At 37.5% G+C, this 24,905-nt stretch overlaps 1 protein-coding gene and 1 long non-coding RNA gene across 2 annotated transcripts in view; one reads left to right on the top strand and one right to left on the bottom strand.

Moving 5' to 3' along the window:
* The window catches only part of LOC122988546 (homer protein homolog 3-like), a 52,950-nt gene that overhangs the window by 7,537 nt on the left and 20,508 nt on the right, over nucleotides 1–24,905 (top strand). Inside the window, exons 2-5 of the mRNA XM_044360921.1 lie at nucleotides 13,773–13,929; nucleotides 16,325–16,456; nucleotides 17,140–17,247; nucleotides 24,041–24,049. Coding sequence (XP_044216856.1) covers nucleotides 13,773–13,929; nucleotides 16,325–16,456; nucleotides 17,140–17,247; nucleotides 24,041–24,049 — 406 coding nt within the window. The remainder of the gene's footprint in view (nucleotides 1–13,772; nucleotides 13,930–16,324; nucleotides 16,457–17,139; nucleotides 17,248–24,040; nucleotides 24,050–24,905) is intronic.
* Nucleotides 17,099–22,379, bottom strand: LOC122988548. Its single transcript, XR_006404832.1, has 3 exons — nucleotides 21,176–22,379; nucleotides 20,554–20,558; nucleotides 17,099–17,109 (listed from the first exon to the last, which is right to left on the bottom strand). It is a non-coding gene; the product is annotated as an uncharacterized LOC122988548 (long non-coding RNA).

The raw sequence follows: 24,905 nt of genomic DNA, 5'->3' as shown, positions 1-24,905 counted from the left end.
AATCTAAACAATTAATCATTTGTCAAAATTGTTGCAGATTCACTTTTTGCTGATTGACAAGTTGACAAAGTGACTAATTGTTTCAGCTCTAGCTACAACTAATTAATATCAATTCATTGATTAATTGTTTAATCTGCAAGAAGGTTAGGAACTAATGAATAACGCCCATCACAAGTTCCCAGAGCACAAAATATATTTAAAAAACAGAGAGAAGCAGCAAATCCTCACATTTGAGAAGCTGGAGCCAGAGAATTGTTGTCATTTTTGCTTGATAAATGACTTAAATGACTGTTTCTGGTTTATTTTCTGTTGATCGACTCATCGATTAATGAATGAATTGTTTCAGCACTACATTACACACAGTGTTTGTTAGTGAAAGTAGTATTACAGTGTGAGAGAAGTATAATCAGATTGATATTGTATGTAAAGCAGTAACACAGTCATGTAACACTACTAATGAAAATTTAACATTTTTGTTTTTTTCCTTTGGCACAAGGAAGACTCAGCCAATCACAACAATCATTATTTTTTAATTTCTCTTTCCGCTATGATGCTCGTAAGTGTTGATCTGTGGTTACGCAATGCACGGAACAAAGATTCACAGAAATGTAATAGCCTACATATCTCTGATAAACAGGATACATAAAGGGAGATAAAACATTGTGATACAGCAGCAGTACTTTCTGACCTTATTACTAGATTTTGCTGTTGGATTAATCATTACTGATTATTTTTTGTGAAACACTTTCTGCTGTTATCAACTTCTGATGAAATATGATATGAAAAATGCATTTTGGTGCTAGTGTAGTTGACTGAAGCCTTGCATGACACCCCACTGTGTATAAGGTTATTTCTATATGTATATATCTATATATGTCTTAATATAGCTGCTCTTTCTTTGACCCTTGCTCACCCTCTTAGTCATCTCATCCCTCCTCAGATCTCCTGCAGACCCTCAGCTTTACTGTTTAAGTGAGAAACATTGGCTTTTAAGTACAACCAATTGGATTTTTTGGCAGCAAGTTTTGCAGCTTCACCCTCCCCCCAGGCTATTTACAGCCAGCTGAGCTTATAGTCTCTATTATTGGCAGGTCGAGAAGTATTTTTTTCGAGTACAAAAACGACTGGTTGGGTCTGTCTGCAGGGCCAGACAGAGAGGGGGGGGTGCAGCTTCTGTTTCACACATCAGGGATTCAGGGTGGTGAATGGGTGCTGAGGTTAAGAAGAGAGATGAAGAGAGCAGTGAGGATTAGAAAGTGATGACTTGGGGCGAACACACACACACACACACACAGACTGAGACAGACAGAAAATCTGCAGTATGTGTTTGTGTGTGTGTGGAGGCAACTCGACACTGAATAAGAAATACATTTTTCAAATGTATATACTGAAAGCCACTGAGCATTTTCTTATATTTTTATGCTTGAAAGCTTATTAAAAATGGAAATATCAGTGTAAAATAATGGGAATATTTAACTGATATGAGTGAATACTCATTTTGAATGTAATTCATCAAGTCTCATCCAATTTGCAATGGTTTAAAAATGACTAATGATACTGAATTCTTTATTTTGTACATATATATATATATATATATATATATATATATATATATATATATATATATATATGTATTTTATGCAGTATTATAATCACTCATGCCTGCTGCTGCAGTCTTGTACTGTTGGACACAAGTGACTGTGCTGTTTGGGAAGTTCAAAGTGTCAGTTGTTGGTGTGATTATTTCCTCTAAAGGACTGTCCCACTGTGAAGCTGATAAGTGTTTGAGGGCTCTCTCTCTCTCTCTCTCACTCTCTCTCTCTCTCTCTCTCTCTCTCTCTCACACACACACATCAGAAAAATTAAGAAAAACATGGAAGTGGTCAGGAAAATGACGTGTCCTTCTAATCAGAAATGCACACAGAGAATGGTATTGTTAACCAGCAATTACGTATGTGTACTATTTTGTCCCGTGGCTTGATGGCGACTGCCAAATACGTTGATTTAGCTCAATAAAACTTTTACTGATAAACAGGCAGCAAACAACAAAGACTTCAGTTCATTAAACTATACACAGCTTCAGTCTTTACTGTCCACAGAAATGTCTTTGTCCAGGTATCGTGATTTCACAAAGTGCTCTCCTCATTCCTCATGCAGCTTTTAGAGCCTTCACACCCTTTTTCTCTCAGACACAGGTGATATTGCAGGGGATGTTTTTAGACTGTGAAGGCTCAGTGTTTCTGATTTATAGGGGGGACATCGAGCCCAACTGTGTTTCCAAAAAGCTGCTCCAGTTTTTGGTTATTATCTTGTTTGTCAGGAATGAACAAGAGTGACCACAGAACATTATATTGTTATTTACACACATCACATCTTGAAGTTTTTCTAATTAAATCCTTTGCTGAACAAGTTTTAATTTGCATATGATTTAGTTCATTTCTTTGCTCACAATAATTGTTGCTCTTGGTTTATTTACAGTCTTTGTATGAGTAACTTTGCAGCTGATATCTAAAAAAAAGACAGACGAAACCTTTCTTTTAAGGTTTTTAATAAGATTTACGCTTACATTAGAGGTCTTCAAAGGTCCACCTGGACTGACTCAGTTGCAAATTATATTTCCTCTAATCAGGTCAGTCAAGCCCTGTTGCATTTTCAAGGGTCTCGACTCTGCGGGTCAATATCTGTAATTATCTGCGAGGATTCAAGTGGACTCTCATTGTGTGGTGCATAATAATCATCATGAGAGTGTAAACTGTGCTTGTTAATTGGTGGCAAATCATGTTGCTGCCAGTTTTTGTTTGGGTCTGTTGTGGTCAAATACATTTTGGATAATAATCCTCGGGTCTATTCGGTTACGGTCTGATTTCTCGCGTCCATTTCAGATCTCTCTCTCTGATTGGTTGAATATTATTTTATGTAAGTTGGGTTCAGATCAGGGCACAAATTTTTAACCATTGAAGACTAGAGCTGCAATGATAGTACATTGCCAGAAAGTTAATAATCAACTATTTTGGTAATCAATAGTGTAAATCATTTTTCAAGCAAACATGCCAAACATTCCTCAATTTCAGCTTCTCAGTTGTGAGTATTTACATTTTTTGCTGTCATATGTCATTGTAAACTTAATATCTTTGGACTAATGGTCGGATAAAAAAAAGCAATTTGAACGCATCAACTTGGGCTGTAGGGAACTGTGATGGGAACTTTTTAAACAAACAATATAGATTAATAATAATCAGCAGATTTATTGATAATGAAAATAACTGTTAGTTGCAGCCTCTAGTATATATGCCAGTTTTTCAATTTGTATTTACGGCTTTATTGGCTCATTCATGTGTACTCTACTTGCTAACTCTGATATTTTCAACATGACTTGAAGGCAGCATAATTTAAGATCTTCCCATTGATACGGTAAAGAGAATAACATTATTCATTACATTGTTTCCATGTTGGATGTTGACGGTGTAGATGCAAATATGATACTCTTGATTAAACTCAGCATGTGTCTTTACAACATCATCACTGTCAGTTTATATCTATATGAGCTGTAATTTCTATTCTAGAGGTAATGAAGCGTTATCAAAGAGGTCCAAGCAGTAATTTAAAACTGAGCATGAAGCCCTGCAGTGAAAGCAGCCTCGATGGTCAGAGGAAGAGTGTTAAAGCCTCCTTGCTCGCTGAAAGCTCCCTTTAGAAAACTCAGCCCGTGTATTGTTTGTCCTCCAGCTCATCCAAATGGAGCTATCATAGAAGTCTTTGTGTTTATGGCCTTTGCTGCAAGCAGCAGCCAATACCGTTGTAATATTTTCCTGGCCCTGAAAGGAATTATTTCATCTGTATGAATGTGAAGCTGAGAAAGAGCTTGCAAGCTCAGCAGAAGCCTTTCCAGGAGGCAGACTGTTGGAGTAAAGGGCTGTTTGTTTGGTTCACTCCGACATTTCATCAGATGTCTCATACTGTATGTACACCCATATACAATTAATTTATCATGAGGGTGGAGCGTTGCCGACGGCCTCAGGGCTAAGTGCCTCCTCCTCTATCTGGTGTCATTGCAGGGCTGTTAAGGAGAATGAGCGGATTAAAGAAAACTCAAAACTTTCAGCTCAGACTCAGCTGCTTTACTCTCCCATCCTCTGACAATGGCAGAATATCAAATAAAGGTTTTCTCAAGGCAAACCTTGAGAATTTTCTTTGAGGTAGATTGTAGTTTTAAAGCTGCCAGTTGGCACCACATGACAAAGTGCTGCAGACTTGTGCTGTACATGAATACAAAGACATACAGAAGTGAAAATAAAATGTCCCCGAGAGGCATGAAAAGTGGTGTTGCCCATAGAGGTTTGAACCACACTTGAGGATTCAGTCCTGTTCCCTCACTGGCCTGTCTGGGCTCAGATCCCAGCTGAGGTTTCTCTCTTTGTGTCTCCCAGGTTTTGCCTGTCTGTCTTTTTCATTCTCCTCTGCTCTGGCCCTGAATACACACACACAAAAAAAATATCCCAGGGAGAATGTACTAGCTCTTCTATTTAAATGAAAAAGTGGTTTTATAACCAGAGAACCAGCCAGAGTTTCTCTAAAAAAAAACAACCCCTTGAAAGCTTTGCAGATACTCATGTTGGTTTAATCACATCTCTAGTTTAAGCACTATTACCACTAAACATGTAGACAATCATTTTTTGAATATTTTGTCATTACTCCCATAACAGCTGGAATAACTAATAGATTAGTCGATAGATAATTATTTTGATAGCAATTTTTCAAGCAAAAATGCTGAACTATACTTCGTTCCAGCTTCTCAGTTGTAAGGATTTGCTGTTTTTTGTGTTGTGTGACATGATTCAATGAATATCTTTTGAGTTTCGGAATGTTGGTCGGACAAAAGAAGCATTTTGAAGACGTCATTTTGGCTTCTGGGAAATTGTGGTTCACTATGTTTTGACAATGATTAATCGATTCATTAAGAAAATATTTGCCAAATTAATATCGGTAATGGATTTAATTGTTTGTTGGAGTTAGATGAGCAAGCAAGGAGGAATTCAGTTTGAAGACATAGTCGGCTTAGACATTTGTGATGGGTGTGGCAAACTTTTGACTGTTTGGTTATGGTGAGTCTTTCCCACTTTTAACTTGTTATGGCTTGTTTAACAAGCCATAACTTGATTAGAGCTTTGTCTTATTAAAGCATAATGAGAGTCATAATATTACGCTCATTATCCTTAATAAGGCAGTTTATCTTTTTTGCTTGGAGGTACCTTAATATCGATATTACAACAATGTTGTAGGGATGACTATTGAGTATGAGATTTTTGATAAATAATCATCATTAATGTGGATATAATGACTAAGTGGGTAAATGCAAATAATAGAACAGCTAGAACAGTCTGGAAAGTTCAGAAATTTACATCACTTTACTGTAATGCGGCCTTCAAAACCAGGAAAAGACAACATGTCTGCCATATCATGATATTATGAAAAATCGATACCTAGTCTCATATCACAATATCGATATAATATCGTTATATTGCCCAGCCCTAATTATACACCAAATGAACATTTCATAGTACAATTATCATGGTATATAATATTCTGATTAGTGAAACAAAATTGAAATGTAACTTTAATGTCTAAAGTTTATTTGCACAATTGGATGGTGGTGATGGTGAGCCATTAAGTGTGCTGTGTTGCTGCCATTTGCTGCCACTCTTCAGCAGGTTTTAACAATTTTCTGTTGGTGCTTTTTCATCCAAAATGTGTTAAACCTTTTATATATTTACATTGTATCTTTAAACTTGACTGAAAAATGACAAAATCCTACCAAAGTTTAGATTTTAAATCGTATAAAAAAGCAATGTGATGTAGCACCTGACATGCATGTAGATATCACTTAACACACTATGCAATTGTGTTTCTGACCCCTTTAATTACTGAACTGTAATCTGAACACAGTTCTCCTTCCACTCATGCATGGATGAGCAACAGTGAGCGTGTCGACGGAGGGGGAGGGATGGGCGGATGTATGACCTGGAATAGATTAACAATAATTGATTCAGATGACCCCTCAGTGGATTCAGGCCTCTGGCTCAGAGAAGGAGGAGGATACCCTCAGCATGCAGCTGTGCGATCACAAAGAAACAGCAGAAAGTAACCCAATCGACCAACTGTACTGCTACAATGTACTTCTGCTCCTCAACAGTTCAGAGGGAAATACTCTATATATTTGACAGCTATAGTTTCTGGTTACATTGTAGATTAAGTTTACAATTACACACAAAAATATAATAAATTTATAAAATATGATGCATTGTTATAAATTACAGAATAGATTCACAGTTTTTCAAATGTGTCTTAAAACAACAGTCAGACAGTGAAATGAACATTGAAACAAGTTTTGCTTGTTGTAATCATTCCTCCTATTCATACTAACCATCAGAGGATCCTTTAATGCGCTTTCAAGCTAAGTGATAGGGGGCAAAATACACAGTCCTGCTTGTGTGCAAAATTTATTCAAAAGTTTATGAAGCTGATATGAAGCATCTGCAGTTTGAGTTAGTCTATTAAAATGGATATCTTCCAAAGTTACAGTCTTTCGAGTGCCAAATTCCCTCTTTTTGATAAAATCCTTCCACCACAGCTCAACAGGGAAACACAAAGAGGGAATTTTATACTAAAAACACTATAAATTTTGAGGATATACACTTGATATGACTAACTCAGACTGCTGAAGCCACACATTAACTTCAAATATACTTTTGAATACATTTTTGCATAAAACAAGGACTGTGGATTTGGTCCTCCATCACTTACATTGTAAGTGCATTAAAAAAGATCTTCTAATGGTCAGTATGAACAGGAGGAATGATTACAGCAAGAAAACATGTGTCAATGTTCATATGGGCACATGACTCTTGTTTTAAAGAAAAAAAAGTCACCCTATCCTTTAATATACCCAACAGTATGTGAAGAGGATAAAATTAGCAGCACCAGGACAAGCTAAAATATTAAAATTATGCTTACATGGCAATACATCAGTAATGATGCAAAAGTATTTTAGCTACAATCAAATCCAAACTGTATGACATCTGCTTCTTGCAGGAGGAACACCTAACTGTGCAGGAGCTGTGAGATAGAGGAGTGGTCATCATAATTAATAAAAGCCTTTAGTTTAAGTGTCTCAAAATTTCTAAAGATAGCAACAGGAGGGTGATAATTATCCTGGCAGAAATTCAAGGTCATTCGCTGATCATGGCTAATATCTACACCTCTGATATAGATTGGAGTGTAGGCTGGCTGGAATGGGCAATAAACCAGTTATTATGGGAGGAGATTTCTATCAGGTTCTGGATCCAACCCTGGACCCCAGCTGTCCATCCTTTATGGGCCACAAAGATCAGTACTGTAGCTGTGCTGGAGAATTTATGTTGAAATACATTTTACTTCTCTCCCATAATGTATTTCCAGGATCTACTACATGTGGATTTCCAACTCCCTTCTCTCTTCCACCTCAGCCTGTGCGATTGAAAGTATTGTCATCAGTGTGTCATCATGCTGATATAAACTTAAAGAGGACGTATCTTGCACATTTCCAGGTCTATATTTATATTCTGGGGCTCTGCTGGAATATCTTTGCATGATTTACAGTTTAAAAAAACTCATTATTTATCTTATACTGGCTCTTTATGCAGCCCCTCTGTTCAACTTATGTCTGAAATAGGCCGTTTTAGCTCCTGTCTCTTTAAGGCCTTCCTCCCAATGAGCACACTCTGTTCCGATTGGCCAGTTTCTGGTGGTTTGGGAAGCTACGTAAACAAATAGTACTAGTAGTAGGATTTCATTTCTTTTTCTCGTTCTTTACTCAAAGTATAAAATTCTCAAATACATCCATATATGTTCAAGTCCAAATCTGGTCCAAAATATGTGGGTGTACCACACGAACAACCCATGAAACAAAATTACTGTCAACCTCAGCAACAAAGGTTAATGAACAGACGGCTGTTTGTGGGTATGCACGAACGATCTGATGTCAGTTTGATGGGGAAGTAGAGGTAACATTGCAAAACAAAGCTTTCAGAGGAGGCTGACCATGTTTAACATCCAACATCATAACAGTATAAAAATAACAGAAAACCACAAAAAGCATGATATGCCCCCCTTTAATGATCCCCTTCAGTAAATCAAAATCTATTTCAAGATGTCAGTTTTAGAATGTATTTGATATTTGTAAAGAAAATAATTAAATTTACATTTATTTAAATGTTGATTTAATCTCAACTTTTAAACCAACATGGATGACAAGTGTTTAAAATGCTCAGAAATTGAAATTTGAACATCTACATTTCCATGACAACTGGTTGAATCTACTCTGTTACTAAATGCTGTTTCCAAGGGCAAGAATGAACTTACAGTGACGTGTAGGCTATGATTTTTGACACTAAAGAAACACTCTTACAGTTTTTTATTAGATAAAATTCTGTCAACTTGTCATTCTGTCAGGTTAGAGATGTTGAGGTGATTCTAGTTTCTGTAGCTTTAGTTTAACATTTCACTGGCTGCACACTTTCATGTCAGTTCTCCAGGCTGTCGGATATCAACAACTGTCTCCTTCTGCCCAGTCATGCGGGGTTTCACTCTCGCAACACCTGATTTAATTAAGGAACTCACTACAGACTCGTTAATTGGATCAGGTGTGTGTAAAGTACATGACACAGTACCACGTCAGAGTACACTTCTCTCTGCTGCGCTGCGTTAGTTTGGACAAGACTTCTGTGGTCGTCAAGCTGCTGTGCTCCTGAGGAGGAATTTAATCCAGTTTTAATCTGCTCATATCATCAAACCTCGACGTGAAGCATCCTGTCTGAGCTTATTAGCTTGAGAGGCTTATCACAGAGCAACGTCAAGACGGGCCGAATGAATGACAGGACGCTCGTTCCTGTGTGATCCGGTGTGACGGCTGGGAGTCTGATGAGCAGTCAGTCATCACTTCTCATTAAGATGAGAGTATGATAGAATGGAAATCCTGACAGAAGCTATTCTGTTTGATGTTAAGGCTTATTTATTTTTGGCTTATTGGCTTAGTGCCTTTAACAGCCTGGTTCTAAGTTATGCAGGCAGGTAATTAGTTTTATTGAGTAAAATTAAGTACTTTCATGGTGCTGTTAATGTGCTTGATTCATGTTGATGTTTTGAGCAGAATTTTACCTTCAGACACTCAGATAAATGATGAGGTTTACCATACATTTCAGACCAGAGACTCTCAAATGAAAAGCTCAGTTACTATAGTCTCACACCTTGTTTTTCTTTCTTAAATGTCAGAAAGTGTTTGTGCTGCTTTCAGAGAATTACCCACAATCATATCATAGTCACTTTACTGTCAGCCTCTACATATTTTCACTTGATAAATAGTTGCATGAATGGCCCTGCTCAAGGGCAATTGCACAGTAGCTTTAAGAGGTTCTAGAGATCATTACTCATGCACTGAGGTTTTCAGGATGGGAAATTTGATGCAGTGATTTAATGCTCATGTTAACCTACAAATGCCCTGTCTGTAACAGACTTTGTCTTTCAGGAAGCAGATTGAGCTTTTAGATTGCAAACATGTCTTTTAGACATAATTGGGTTTGAATAACAATAAAATGAGTGACAATTTAGACCTGCAGCTTTGTTTCTTTAAAGACACTGAAAATACTTGTACAGTTTTTTCAGAAGGAAAAAATAATCATGGTGCTTTCCACAGAAGTTTTTTGTAAAGCTGGCTGCATTTAATGTGCGTTCAACAGTTTGCATACATTTTCAATGTTTTTTCGGGCTGAAAAGGCTGTTGTAATTTTCTGCAACAGCCTTTGTAATCAGTTGGCCCTTCTTTGTTTGGTGTTTCAGGGGTGAAAACGCTACACTTCAGTGACATGTAAACTACAGTCCAAACAGCCATCTATGCAATCATGGAGCAAATGTGTATAGTTGATTATATAATAAAATATTTATAAAATAAAAATACTTTGTTTTTCAGTCCTGATGGAACTATCATAGAAATCACATTAATGTAGCAGCAACCAAATAACTTCGCAGTACTTCTTCAACCTTTGTGACAAATTAGAAGTGTAGTTATCAGAATATTTCAGTAGAAATAGTGTATCACAAATCAGATTCTTTCCCAATACCCACTCTTGTGGTATTTGCAAGTATTCAAGTGGCCACTTGTGTGACACATTTCCGATTACTGCACAGCGCCAGAGTGCCTGTTCAGACCGCAGGAATGTGGAGGTTTATCAAAGCTCACTGGGACACTCTTGATTAATAAGGACCTGTGATCCCGTCACTCACACAAATACAGATACTGTACATGGCAACAACTGAGCTCAGATGATTTGTTGAAGTAGGAGTTGGATCAACCAAACTTTATTTACCGTTACAGTCAGAGGACAATAAAAAAAAAACAACACACAGGAGAAATACAAAGCAATTAAATAAAATTAAGTTATCTAGAAGCAGGTAGGTTTACTGTACCTGGAAGAGACAAAACACAATATTATTTTGAATGGTTTCAGTCTGATAGCATTTTTTAAGAATGGAACATGGGCCTGTTTTTCAAAATCTTTGATAATGATACTTAATATCTATCTTGACAGTATACGCAATTTTAGTCTTATCAGTCGCATCAAGAAGAACAGATTAATTTTTAATATTACATGATAACCATCTTTGGGGGTTCTGCCATAACTTGCTGTTTGGATATTTATAATAATATTCACACTCAATCCAACTTTCAGAAACATCAACTTCTTCTTGACTGTCAATAAAACCAGCCAGTTGGCACACTGCCACCAAAAACCGGACTGATGTTGTGCAATTTGTCATGTTGAATTGTGGTATATATTTTGTTCTAAATGTGCATCGAGTGTGGTTTGAGTGGAGTGTATGTAGTAGTGGTATGTAGTGGTATTCAGACGTGGGACACGTTCGCCTACTACCTGGTAGTGTGTGAACCAAGACTGCAAGTGTTGGTATTGGGACGTACGTCTTAGTTTCCTCTACATGCCTGCCATTGACTCCATGTTGTTCAGTAAACTCAAATCCATTTTTGTATCATCAGTTAGTGATATTCATTGCATCTATATCTGCTGCTATCCTGGAACTGAACAACAAAGAAAGCCTCGTCCTCGTCTCTGCTGCTGTTGTCTATTGTCAATTGTAGCTTCAGTAATCTGTGTTGAAACAATAACGACTATTGTTTGTATGCTAATGTACAATAATTCCAACCAAATCCAGCAGGGACAATGCTTCATATAGCCAGTGCTGACCTATATAAATGATTATTTCTATTGCTTAGACACAGAACAGGACCTCCTCCCAGCACACATTATCCTCATTAATGTCAGCATGTAATTGTCTGGCAATGAGAATGGCTCATTGCATACATTAACATTATCCAAACTCTATTAGCTGTGTAATGTTGCATGGATTCACCATAGTGCCCGTGTAGCCCCTCGTCGTCCTGTGAGCGTCTTTCAACTGTTAGTCCCCGTAGCGAGTATATGTTTGAGCAGGGTGGCTAATTGGACAGCTAGCGGTTAGCGAATCTTCAGCTTAATTTGCACCAATAACCTCAGTACACCAGTAGCGCATCAATGACCTCGAGGTCTCTGAAAAAGATCACATTTGGAAATTGGGAGTATTTTTCTCTATCTATAGCTTTATCCACCATCACGGTATTCTCAGTGGAAGAGTGGGGTCGCTGGTTTACACTCCAACAGATGAATAAAATGAAACAATAATGATATTCAATTTATGTTTTAACCTTTTGGCTTTAACCAGTGTGCTTAAAAGGTTTATCGAGTGTGATATTTCCATTTTTAAATGTATTCTTTAACGTGAATTTAATGTTCTACAACTGTGAATTCATTTGTATCGTGGCCTAATTGTCCCTTTAAACAACACATGAAATCACTTGTATTCCTCTTTATGAAAATGTATTCCATCCAAAAATAATATCTATAGCTGTATAGCATGTATATATATTTATATGCATGCTGTAAATAAAGGGAACAAAGCAAACTAAGAACTGGCTGGTATAATAGGAAGACTCACTGTGCTGCTTCCATTAAAGATTAAAGGTAGAAGCTCATTAAAATGGAATAAAAATCAAGCAATAACATACAGGAGGTTGTGTAATATCATGTGTTTTGGTAAAAATGTGCAGAAGTTGTAGGTGCCTATACACTTCCACAACAACTTCCACATAGACCCTAAATGATGATGTGATGGTGTTATGATGAATAAAGCTCACGTTAAACTTGAAGTGAGTCTGAAACTGTCATATAAGTATACCGCAAAAACTCAACTGAGGCGAGTTTCTGTACAGATAAACTGGTTGAGTGAGGAGTGCCGCATGCAGACAGATTTATGACTCCTAAAAAAATGGCACGTAACAGGTGACTTTGGCTCACCTCGCTGGTTGTGATAGAGCTGAATGACAAAGCGGCTCGACTGAAAGTGATACATTCACATTCTGTTGAAAGTGGAAAATGATTAATGTCACAACACATTAGAATGAGAAATAAGGTGCACTCCAAAAGTATGTTTGTAAGGCTCATAATCCTGTGTTGTGGATTAATGTGTTGTATTAGCATCAGTCTACTATATTATTAGTGTGGTGTCTGTTGTTTTAAAAAAAATAAATCAGATAGCACTTTTTTCTTGTAGGCATTATTTAAACAAAAAGAAATGTTTTTAGATATTTGCAAAGAAAGAGTTCAGTTCATTCTCACCCTCATTGTAAAACAAAGAGAAACTGCTACTCAAATAAATTTCAGTTCAAAAAAGGACACCAAGTTATTTTTTTTTTATTTAAAGAAGTGATCAACTGGGAGATTACCACTGTACTGATGCCAGCAGGTGCTCATGGGACAATAATAAGCAAATATTTTCTTGCTTTTGTGGTTCATCCAAAGATCACAGACTTTTGAAACAAAGTTAAAATGAATATTGATTACCTTCCTGAATATACAATAACACCGACATCGCTAGTTTGCAATTTGGTACTAGATAATGCAAACACGTTGTTCAATATAAACATATTTTTTAATTTGCTGATATGCTGCATGCATTTAAAAGGTAAAACGACAAGAAATGGCTCACAAATTGGGTTTCATAAATTTGCATATAAATTTGTCATTTGTGATGTGAAATCCAAGTTGAAGACAACAGACTACAAAAGGTTAAAAAATGGGAAAATCTGCAGTCAGAGATGGATGAGTCTAGATATCAGTAGATATAATTATAGAGTCGTCATTTTATAATAATTAGATTATAGTATAGAATTCCTTCCTGTGATACATACAAATGCTCTTTCCTGTAGCATTCGTTGCAGCATAATATAATTTGAGGTTTCATATTATTCTGTTATTGTATTATTTGCTTGTATGAAGTGATTGTCTAAGTGCAGGTAGGGTGAGAGTCTGGGTACAGAATAAAAAACAGGATAAAGGGGAGATGTCTGTAGGTGTGGTTGTCTATTGACTCCTTATAAATGTAATGTACATTTTCCTCATGCAAATTTAATTAATTGCACACAGACGAGAACTGTAAGCAGTGGCAGGTTTATCCAGTGAGCTGAAAGCTCCTCCTCGTCTACAGAGAGGAACCCTTCCTGTTGAAAATATGGATGCCTGGATGTCTAATGTTTTGTAAATTAATGTGACATTAAATCACCACATAAGTTTAAATGTTCTGATTTTCTATTATTGTGTGTGTGTTTTTTTTATTTGTTTGTTTTTTTAAAGGGAGCAGCCCATCTTCAGCGTTCGAGCTCATGTCTTCCAGATCGACCCGGCCACCAAACGCAACTGGCTTCCGGCCAGCAAACACGCCGTCACCGTGTCCTTCTTCTACGATGCCAGCCGCAGCGTCTACCGCATCATTAGCGTGGGCGGGACTAAGGTCAGAGCCCAACACACACACATATATAAATGTACACATGTATACACACACACACACACAGATGAACACACACAGATACGGATGCATAAATGCTACAAAAGTTATAAGTAGTAGTATATATTGTATCAGGCACAGGCAAACGTGAACGTTGTCATGAATATTTTTAATAGTGGATATACAGGCCAGAGGCTCTGTGTGTTGTTTTAGGAAACAGAAAACAGGGAAACATCCCAAAAGTCCCAGTTGGTATCAGAGGTAGGGGAATTCAAGCTTTTCATGGGTTAGAGCTTGGTCAGTGTTGCAGTGAGTTTTCCTCTCTGGGAGGCATTGGTTTGCCTTTTTAGGTCACAAAAATCAAAAAATGCTGCTGAGGTGAAATATAAAGAATGTGGTCAATAAAACATTTTGTAAAACATGTTTTTTTCCCCAAATTTTTGTCAGCATTGATTGATTCTAAAGTGCACTATTTAACAAGCTTGGCATTTTGTTATTGATTATTATATTTCTGTAAAATAAAGTCAGCATGAGATTTGTAACATGATGCAGTGAGACTGCATGAAAAATCAACTCAAAGTTTTATTGAGCCTATTTTGTCTTTATTCAATCTTGTATTATATCTACAGTCACATTCTGTACATTTTGTTGTGGTCAGTAGTGAGTTTATGTTAGTTTTTGTTTCTCTGGTCTTAGTGCAACATAAATGTAGGGACTCTTGGTGTGGGAAGTATCATATCCTCCTGACTTGCATTTGATTTAGACCACTCCTGCGAAAGGGAATTAGATCTGTTTTCTATGTGGATGAGGCTTTCATGGATGGGAATATAATAGTCAAACTCACACATTTTCAGCAGAATATTATGAACACATTGGTAATGCTGCATCCACAATAAGAGTAAAAGCAGCTGAGAGTCCCAACTCTGACTGGATTTCTTGTTAGTACCTAAATGATGACTACAAAGCACTGTGCTTTGTACACAGCCAACTGTGCCAATTTACCGCCCTGAGACTCGAGGCTTTTGGGGAAGAGATTAAAGAAACCAACGTTTGGCAACAAATCCTACTTATCAGACTGTTCACTTGAGAGTGTTACTGAACAGATCAACGCTTTCTTTCTCTGGCCTGGTTGTTGGATATTTTGTCTTAATTTGCACACAGCCTGTTCTCCAGTAGACCTCCATGACGGTTATTTAACTGTACAGACTCAGGCTCCAGATTCTCTTGACTACGTAATCTAAATGTAATTTCTGGTAATACATTTGCTATGTTGTGTATGATTGCTAATGAGCATCCTAAAGAAATGTGTGGCACTCCAGCACCAGCGTGTTCACTGTAATGAGCTGCTGCAGAGTGAATCGTTTCACTCTCGATAATTGTATGAAAATCTGCATATTTTGCTGGTCAAGTATGTACAAATGAAAAATAACAATGGGATATAATGAATTTAGCATTTAAAGGAATTATTCATGTTATTCTTGTTGGCTTTGGATATTGTGAATAATGTGTCCTTGAAAATGACCTTCTTTTGAAAGCAAGCTTTTTAAGCTTATGAAGTAGCTTGATAAATGCATTTCTCTAAGAGCTTGGAAGCACCCCAGCTAGTTATGGCAGAGATGGAGTCAGTGCACCTTTATCACACTGTAGATACTGTAGGTGGGGATTTGCTTGAAAATTCAAAAAAACGTGTGTGAAATAAAAAATATGGTGGTAAATAGTGCTTAAGGAAATGTAATAATGTATAAAAACACATAAAAATAAATGTTTTCTAGTGAGCTTATGAGTTTGCCTCATAAAATAGAAACAAAATAATAGAGTATGAATGAAATGTAAAATACAAAATGATTTTCTTTCCTACTGTTGTTTATCTGTCTATGTTAGGGTTGATACTAGTGTGCAACTAACGATTATTGTCATTATTATTTTCTTGCCTGATATAAGTTCTCAGAGTCAAAGTTATCATCTTCATGTCTTGATTTGTCCAACCAAAAGTCCAAAAACCTAAAATAATCAGTTATATGACAAGAAAATCATTAAATCGTCACATTTGAGAGGCTGAAACAAGCTAATGTTTGACATTTTTGCTTAAAAAAATGACTAAAATGATTAATTGATTATTAAAATAGTTGCCAATTAATCAAAGCCAATCGACCAATCATTGGAGCTCTAGTTTATACTACATACCTCAAGTCCAATATACATTTTGGCTTCACACTCTCCATTGTACATATTCAGTGCTTCCATGTTTAATATCCCTCTCTGTTCTTATTTATATCCTATATTTCTGTGCTAGATACTGTTATTTTTGACTCCAACATCCCACTTTTCCTACTGGGATCATCTGTCTTCTTTTATAGATGCCTTACGGTATTATTACTTCCTTTATTCTCTGTGATTTCAGGCCATTATCAACAGCACCATCACCCCCAACATGACCTTCACCAAAACCTCCCAGAAGTTTGGCCAGTGGGCAGACAGCCGAGCCAACACCGTCTACGGCCTCGGCTTCTCCACGGAGCAGCAGCTGCAGCAGGTAAACACCACTCACACACTCAAACAAAATACTTCAAAGTGTCTTTCATTTATTAGATATTACACTGACGGGGTAGATGAGGAAAAAAAAAGGACTGTGGAGCAGGTGAGGACAGTGATGTGATGAACTATGTGCAGTGCAGTTTTGATATTGATGCTGTCATATGTTTCCAATATCCTGTAATACTAAAAACAAAAACCTGAATTAAATATCATTTAAAAAAAAAGAAAGTTAACTTTTTCTAACCAAACAGTAACCATTTGTATTAAAATATCTCATTTAAACTTTGCTATGAGAGAACATATTTTATGCATAAATTTTAGATATTTTCACATTTAATTGAGGCTGTTATCCAGAGTGAATTACACTGCAAGAGCAGAATGAGCCTCATTTACTAGACTGCAGATGTCACAGTATCTGGACAATAAACTGAACAAATGTATGTTCCTCTGATCTCCCTGATTTTCTGCTGGAAGTAAAGTAAGAAGAAGGAAGAAGTAAAATTAGATATTTCTTTATTGTTATAATAAATCATCTTTATCAAATATGTACAAGTGCTGTAAGAAGATATGGAAGAGTGATGTGAGGGCGGTGTAGGTGGTGTGCGTTTGTGTGTTTCTTGCAGCAGTGAGCTCTCGGCAGACACACTTTGACTGCTGCTTCTCCTCTTTGTCAATCTGCAGTTTGCAGAGCAGTTTAAGGAGGTGAAGGAGGCGGCCCGTCTGGCCAGAGAGAAATCCCAGGAGAGGTTTGAACTTGCCAACCCTGCGCTCAACATCGCTGCCCCACAGGTAAAGCACTGATGTCTTTAATTAAACCTCCTGTCTGCCCACAGTGTTTTCAGTTTTTTATGGCTGACTAGAGCTCTCCTCAGGTAGAAGGTGGGTGGAGATGTGTCCATATGCTCAAAAGAATCAAAGCTGCAAGTTGTTCCATCAAAACAGATCTGACAAAAATAAGAATGAGGTCAAACAATCACGCTCTGTAAATGCGAAGGTCTAATCAGCCAAAATAAGTGAATGATAAGGGAACATTTAGTAATAAATGCATTTCTCTTTTCCAATTTAGTAATAATTTTTTATAGTTAAAGAATGAATTACTTCATGAAAGCTTTTCCATTTGCTGATTTGAAAACTAACTTTCCACAGATCTCACTCTGAACAGTTTTCATTTCGAACTATTTTCTCCCGAAGGGAAAGAAATGCTGAAAACTGTCCACTGGGGCTTCTGTGGATTATACCGAGTAACTGGGACATTGTTTCTGGGGAGACACATTGATGTTGATGGTTTTTAAATTGAGTTTTACAGCTCCACAAATGGAGTTCATTCACCTTTTCTTGCATTGGGGTGATGGGAGAATTCTTAAGTAGCAGAGATCTGAAAACCTCAGCAAATAAAACCAAACTATCTGCATGGAGGACCGTTTTATTCCTCTTCACTGAATCAGGGGTATTCAGGGGCAAGAAAAAATAAAGATTTCTTTTTATATTTTGGTGAACGAATCCTTATATGGAGGAAAATTGGCAATGATATCTGCCGCTATGTCAGCTGCGTGCAAACACAACCTTAGATTTAAAAAAACAGTGGTATTATACTATAAGTAGAATCTGAAAATGAAATGTTTGCTGATCAGACTTTTGTGGAAATTTCATATCAAACACGTGACAAAAAGACAAATTGTCTCCACGGTTCGACATTGCATTTGCGATTGAACTTGTGACCTTGAAAGGACATGATGGTCTCTGTAACCCTAGGCCAGTACAACAGAGTGACGCAGTAGTATCCTGGCGAACTTAGTGCCTTTGTATCTATTTTAAACATATACAGAATCACGAGGGATTAGATGGATCCCCATCTGGCCGCTCCATTATTTCCCCATTGGTTAACTCCATTAAAAGATTTCATGCATGACAAATGGAGATGGTAGGCAGAAAGAGACGCCGGCGCTGAAGGTGTTTGGAGGGGTAGTAATGGCCGAGACTGAAAGAAAGAAGAATGAGGGATCAGAAGAATGGAGAGGAAAGAGGGGAGATGGAGGGAGGGAGGGAGGGCAGCTGAATCATCTATAATTGAAGGGAATCTGGCTGCTGCTAAAAGGACAATGGCCAGCTTTTATCCTGCCAGTGTTGGTGATTTCTTGGTGACTTGATAACTTTGAGGTTCATTTGGAGAAGTGAAAGTTTGCCAGAAGTAGAAACTTTTTGTCCTTCACCTTTTCTTCCTCACAAAAGCCGCCTTGTAATGACATTACATATAAATTACAAAACACAGAGTGATATTTTCCGGAGCAGCTCTTCTGACATTTACAGCATCAGCAGTAACAACACAACTGAAGCAATTTGGGTGGCTGCAATTTATTAATCTAAACATCGAGGGAAGAATGTCATGCAAATTGCAAACACCTCCGCACTTGATGGACTGGAAAAAAAATCTGCTTCTATATGTTCTGTCCTCTCTTTGCATTGCCTCGGTGCTCTGCCTGTTGGCAGCTACGTCCTATTGGACTCGAACTTAACTTTATGGCACTTACTCACATTGTTCTCTTCTGACTAGATCCTTGCTTGTGTTGTATCAACTCTCAGATGTACGTTGCTTTGGATAAAAGCGTCTGCTAAATGAAATTATGAATTGTAAATTGCAAATCTTTGGGAAGCTTCAGAGCTGTTCTGCCAGTCTTGTTTATTAGTGAGTTCTGCCAAGAAGAGTCTGGTTGTTGGAGCGTCATGGATTTAAAACAGATTGTGTGTCTTAACAAAGAGCAGGTCTGAGACACTGCAGAGTCACGTTGCCAACCTCAACCTCGGCTCTGAGACACTCAGATAAGAGCTGATGGTTTGTCTTGTCTATTTATTTAGTGAGGCTGAGAAAAAACACTCCTGGATACGACAAAACAGATCATTAATACCAAGAAGGTCAACAGCACAAGAAGAACATTGTTTTCAACGATGCCAGAGGATTCATATCAGGACTGATGTTGAACTGAGCTGCAGAGAAACAAACCTGAGACTGGAAGGTCAAAGGTCAGCTCAATGAATAACATTTACATTATCAGGTTGCATCTTACAATCTGATGAAAATACATTCTGCCATTTGCTGGACACTGGTAATCTTGCACAGTATCTTCCATTCAGAGATGCAGATTTTGGGCAGATTCCTTTAAAATTAGAGGGAACAAAATATACTTTGTAATTGGTTTTGGTCTTGGTGCCCAAAAAGCAAATTAGACTTTTATGTCATAACTTAATTCTGATTCATATTCACCCTTCAGATCAGAACTCAGTTTGTCAGTGCCTCAAAGTATTTGACTTTGATCAGTTGCTGTGTCTTTGATCTCTGTAATATCTGCAGACTTTTCTCTTCACCAGAAATACTTTACTGTAGACTTAAGAGTCTGATACTTTTTGACTGGTTGTCAAGACTCACTCTGAGATCTAAGTGTGTACCAAATAGTTTGATAAATGGTATAATAAGCTTAATTTATATGACACTGTGCAAACAAACATATACTTAGCAAACAGGGATGCAACAATCCAAATTTTTCTTGTCTGATACAGTTTCCTATTGTATATCTCAGCTCAGAGTTTCTGCCAATACTGAATATCCTCGGATACCGGTGCTCAATTTTAGAGGCATGCTGTGACTGAATAAACTGATAGAGGAAACACAGAACTTTATATTGACACCGACAAAGAAACTGTATTAAATGTGGACTGGTCTCATCATGACTGCACACAAAGTGGAGAAAACAGAAAAAGACACAAAGGACAGTAAAACAGTAAAGCCAGAACATGTGTTAAAAACTGACAAGACTTTCCTCAAAAAAAACTTTAAAGTGGCTTTGAAAACATGATCCTGTTTTGCACATGTGCGAAATGAATTTCTTCCTCCAACAGCAAGCAGAGCTGTTACATAGTGTCACCATGGAAACCACAGACCTCGTTGAATGTGAGACAATGCTTTGAAAATAACAGTCCCCTTCCACACACACACACACACATACACAAACCACATGGACACGTGGTCATGCTAAATCGATTAGTCAGAGACACACACACACACACACACACACACACTCAGCATCACCTGGATAGAGCTACAAGGTCTGAAGCAAGCAGGCAGCCTGTGCTGTTTTCTAGATAAGACAGCACTCATTGATTTTTGTGTCAGGCAGTAAACACAGAGGTGTTGTAGAGGTGTTGTTGTGGTTATTATCACGTCTTCTCACTTCTGACTCACAGCTGTACGTCGTAAAACACTGTACTGCTGACCTTCTGAATCTGTGGAATATAGAAATAATACCCAATCAAAGCTGTTATGGAGTGTGAACATGAGCATATTGTATGTGTGACCTACAGCCAAGTTTTGTTGGCAGCTCCAGTGTGGCCATAATGCCAGTAGAGGAGTCCATTAAAGGTGCAGTGTGTAGAATTTAGTGCCATCTAGTTGAGTGGACTTGACAGAAATGGAATATAATATTCATACGTATGTTTTAATTAGTGTATAATCACCTGAAAATAAGAATTATTGTGTCTTTGTTACCTTAGAATGAGCCCTTTATATCTATACAGGGAGCGGGTCCTCTTCCACGGAGCCCGCCATGTTTCACTGCCATGTTTCTATGGTAACCCAGAATGGACAAACCAAACACTGGCTCTAGAGAGGGCATTTCATGTTTTTCGTGTTTTTCGCGAGTTTTGCGGCTACCGTAGATTCTCCTACATGCTTGGAAGGGGAGGGTATTCAGTTGATTGCAATCTACAACCTCACCACTAAATGCCACTAAATCCTACACATTGGTCCTTTAAGGATAATACAGCTTTTATATAAGACTGCACTGTTTAAAGTTTTCTACAAACACCCCAACACGCTGTTAATGAGAACAAAATACAAGAAACATCACCAACCTATACCAACCTTTTGAGCAAACAAATATGCATCAGAATAACTGTATTGCTTGAGTTAAAACTTACAAAACCACAACAACCAACATTGTTTAGCTACACAACATTAGGCTGATCCCCAGTCAAAAAGTGAAAATGTAGAAGACAAAAGTATATATATCTAAACCTATATCTATGTCTATATAATATTGTAAATATTGAAAGAATCCACCAGAGACAGACAAATATGCAAACCTCCCATTATGATAAACTGACATATAGAACATGTTGGTTTATACAGTGCAGGAGGGAGGCTGCAGTATTTTCCTGTTTTATTTTCTACTTCACCCACTGTATCAATAAGTTTTGCATCACCTACAGCTGGTCAGTAACAACCCAGGTCAGTAACCATCTACAGTATTGCAGTGTTGTATCTGTGTATGCAGCCTCAGGCTTAACAGACCACACATTTTGCCTCTGATATGTGGATGGCAGCAGGGGATCTGCATGCAGTAAAGCTTCAGCTCTCAGGCTTATTTACAGAGCTCAGAGATAAGATGGAGGAAGAAATGGTGAAGTTCAGTGAGATAAACATGAAGAATAATAAACAGGGCACTGCAGAGCTGACAATTGCAAAACTGATAAACAAATTCTTGCTAAATGTAATATATAAAAACATGTTTATTTGTATGATTGATATGATTCAGTGTTTTAGTATTTGTAGTCATTTGGGAAATTTAACCCCTAACAATGGCAGTGTTAGTGCTACAGTATGTGTTGTGCAGTCAAACATAGCTTCAATAAATATTCAAGAGGATACATAAAAAATGCAAAAAGAATTGCTGAAATATTTAACTAAATAATTGTGTTACCAGTAGCTTATAGCTTATAGTAGCTATTCTGGGTTCAAATCTTGCAAGCGAACCTTTGTTGGTGAACCAACATTCACCTACACCAGTGGTTCCCAACCAGTGGTACTTATATCCCAGTGGTTACGTCTGCAGTTTTGATTTTGGAGCAGCTTAGCTTATTGGAAAAAGTAAAAAAAACAAAAACAAAAAAAACATCCACACATTTGTGTTCAGCAGTAAAATTTAAATATTTAGTGTATTAATAAAATATATACCAACTACAATGGAGTGACTGCACATGACATGCTTCCTACCAAAGTAAGTCAACGTGAAGTGCAGCTATTGAGAGAACATGAAAAACTAGTCATCAAGTGAGCAGTGAGGATCATAATAGATCGCTAAAAGTAATGGCTAAATTATTGAAATTCACAGCTTCTGCCACTCCAAGTAGTAATAGGATGACTGCAAACATGACCAAATCTACTGAAAAAAAAGCAAGAAACAAAAACAAAAGTCTAGTTTAGACATAAACAATTTCAAGAACACTGTCTTGTCTGAAAAAATATAGTATGTCAGATGTTAATGAAGCTTATCTGACAGGACTGTGAGGTTTGTCAGACATAAAAAAGGTTGGAGACCGCTGAGCTACACAGTAAACAGTAAATGCCAAAAACAGTAAAGAAGAAATAACACTGATGTCCGGTGGAATCTACTGAACAACTGTGTGAGCTCAGCAGGACACAAACTATTTCCATCCTCTGACAGGTAACAGCTGTCATTTGTTTGCTCCAGCTGATTGGAGCCTTTTTATTCAGCAATTTCCTTCCGTACATGGTATCTATTGCGAACCAAAAAAAAAATGCCAGTCATCAATATTTCAAACCATTCAAACCACAGACTTGGCATTTAAACCAGCTGAAAAGAAGTATGTGTATTGTATAGTAAGGATAACAGGTAAGGGAAGCCTTCGCATGTACCTCAGATGCATGGATATATGAATAAATAAAGGTGGTTTGTGGTCTCAATGAAACACAGGATGTAGAAATGGGAGCTTTATAAAGCTAAGGGAGCAAATGGACTGATGCTCAGATAAATAAGTAAACAGTATAGATGTACTTAGACGAACAGTGGTGCAGAGATGTCACGATGAAAGCTCTCAGGAAAGCCGTTTAATATTTCAACTATCTGAGATTCCATCGATAACAAAGCAAGCTTCTTCTCAGGACCACCAAAAGTTAAGTTGGTGCTTTGAGCATTCGGTGTTGTTACAACACAACACCGAATGCATCCTACGAAACACAATTTGGCATATATTTTGCAGATTGTGTGCATGTGGATGTTTTTTCTTGGATTTTAATTGTATTTTACTTTGTTGCTGATGAAATAAAGAATAGAAAAACAAATTTATTCCATCTCTGTCTTTACATTCTGTCTCAATCATTGATGCTAAGCACGTAGTTGTTGTTTGTGCACTGCACTCCCCTGGACTGTGACCTCTTCTTCCACAGTTGATCTAGTTTGTTGTCTTAGTCGGTTCAGTCATCTGTCTCCATTCTCGCTCCTGCTAACTGCCCTCTAATTCTGTTAATTTCAAACAAAGCGGAAACAACATGAATCAGTTCTTGTGCAGAAACAAAGGTCGAGTGTTAAAAAGAAAAAAGTGGATGGTAAAGCTTTCATGAACTGAGCACAGGACGCATCACTGTGTAGTCAACATAAAGGAACTATTCTGATCATTCTTTGCTATTCAGGAATACTTAATTATCTGATAACTTTTTTTTTCTCTTTCTCCTACTATGCCCCTTCCCTCTCCCTTTCCCTGATGCATCATGGGATGTATTCATCTCCCTCAGCTCTCCCAGGTATGTAAAGACACACACTCCACTCCAAAAGAAATACAAAGACAACCATCTTCTTTTGACTAAGGGACCATGGTGCCACACTCATGTATCTTAGTGTTGCATGGACGATTGTGCTCAATAATTCATCTGGAGTCTGATCAAAGTTGACTTCAGAGTAAATTTAGCTTCTGAACACAGCCTGCATTTGCCACAAAGAGAAGTCTATGTTAAGGATGGCAACAACAATGCAAATCATAATATGCATAATATTTAAGGTGTACAGGTTGTGGCAATGTGCAGCTGAATTTATGAGCCTTTCTCTGAATTTATGTCCTCAAAATTAGGAGAATCCAGACGATACACTTCACAGATATCATTCAGTATCTCTCGGGTGTGGAAAATACACACATATGTCCTTTAAAAGTGCAAATTCATCCTTTGAACTCTGGCTAATTAGTTGGTCGTTTGCAAGCTTGTGCTCTAGTGTCGCTGCCTTGTTTCCACTCAGACTGTTAGTGAACAATATATGGAAAAACTGCTGTAAATTTGTAATCCCATTTATGACTTAAACATGATCTACATTATGAATTATTCACAGATACGCACAGCCGATCCGTTGGCTTTTGGGGCTGGACTGGAGTTGTCTTAGCTTTGATTTTTCCTGCTCTCAGGTTCCTTACACTGGACATGCTGCTCATCCACATGCTATGCGTTTTATTTCCATTTCCATCCATAAGGACAGACAGAGCTGCAGCGTTATAGATAATAAACCATCGTCCTTAGGGGAGTACAGTCAGGCTATCTCAAATTAATAATACAAGATTTTTCTAGAGTAAGTGCAGGGTTGTAATGCTTCAGTGAGGCACTTGGTAGTTGA

This window comes from Thunnus albacares, chromosome 9, assembly GCF_914725855.1.
Source record: "Thunnus albacares chromosome 9, fThuAlb1.1, whole genome shotgun sequence".
NCBI lineage: Eukaryota > Metazoa > Chordata > Actinopteri > Scombriformes > Scombridae > Thunnus > Thunnus albacares.
Note: the sequence above shows the minus strand (reverse complement) of the source record. Positions and strands in the feature narration are given on the sequence as shown.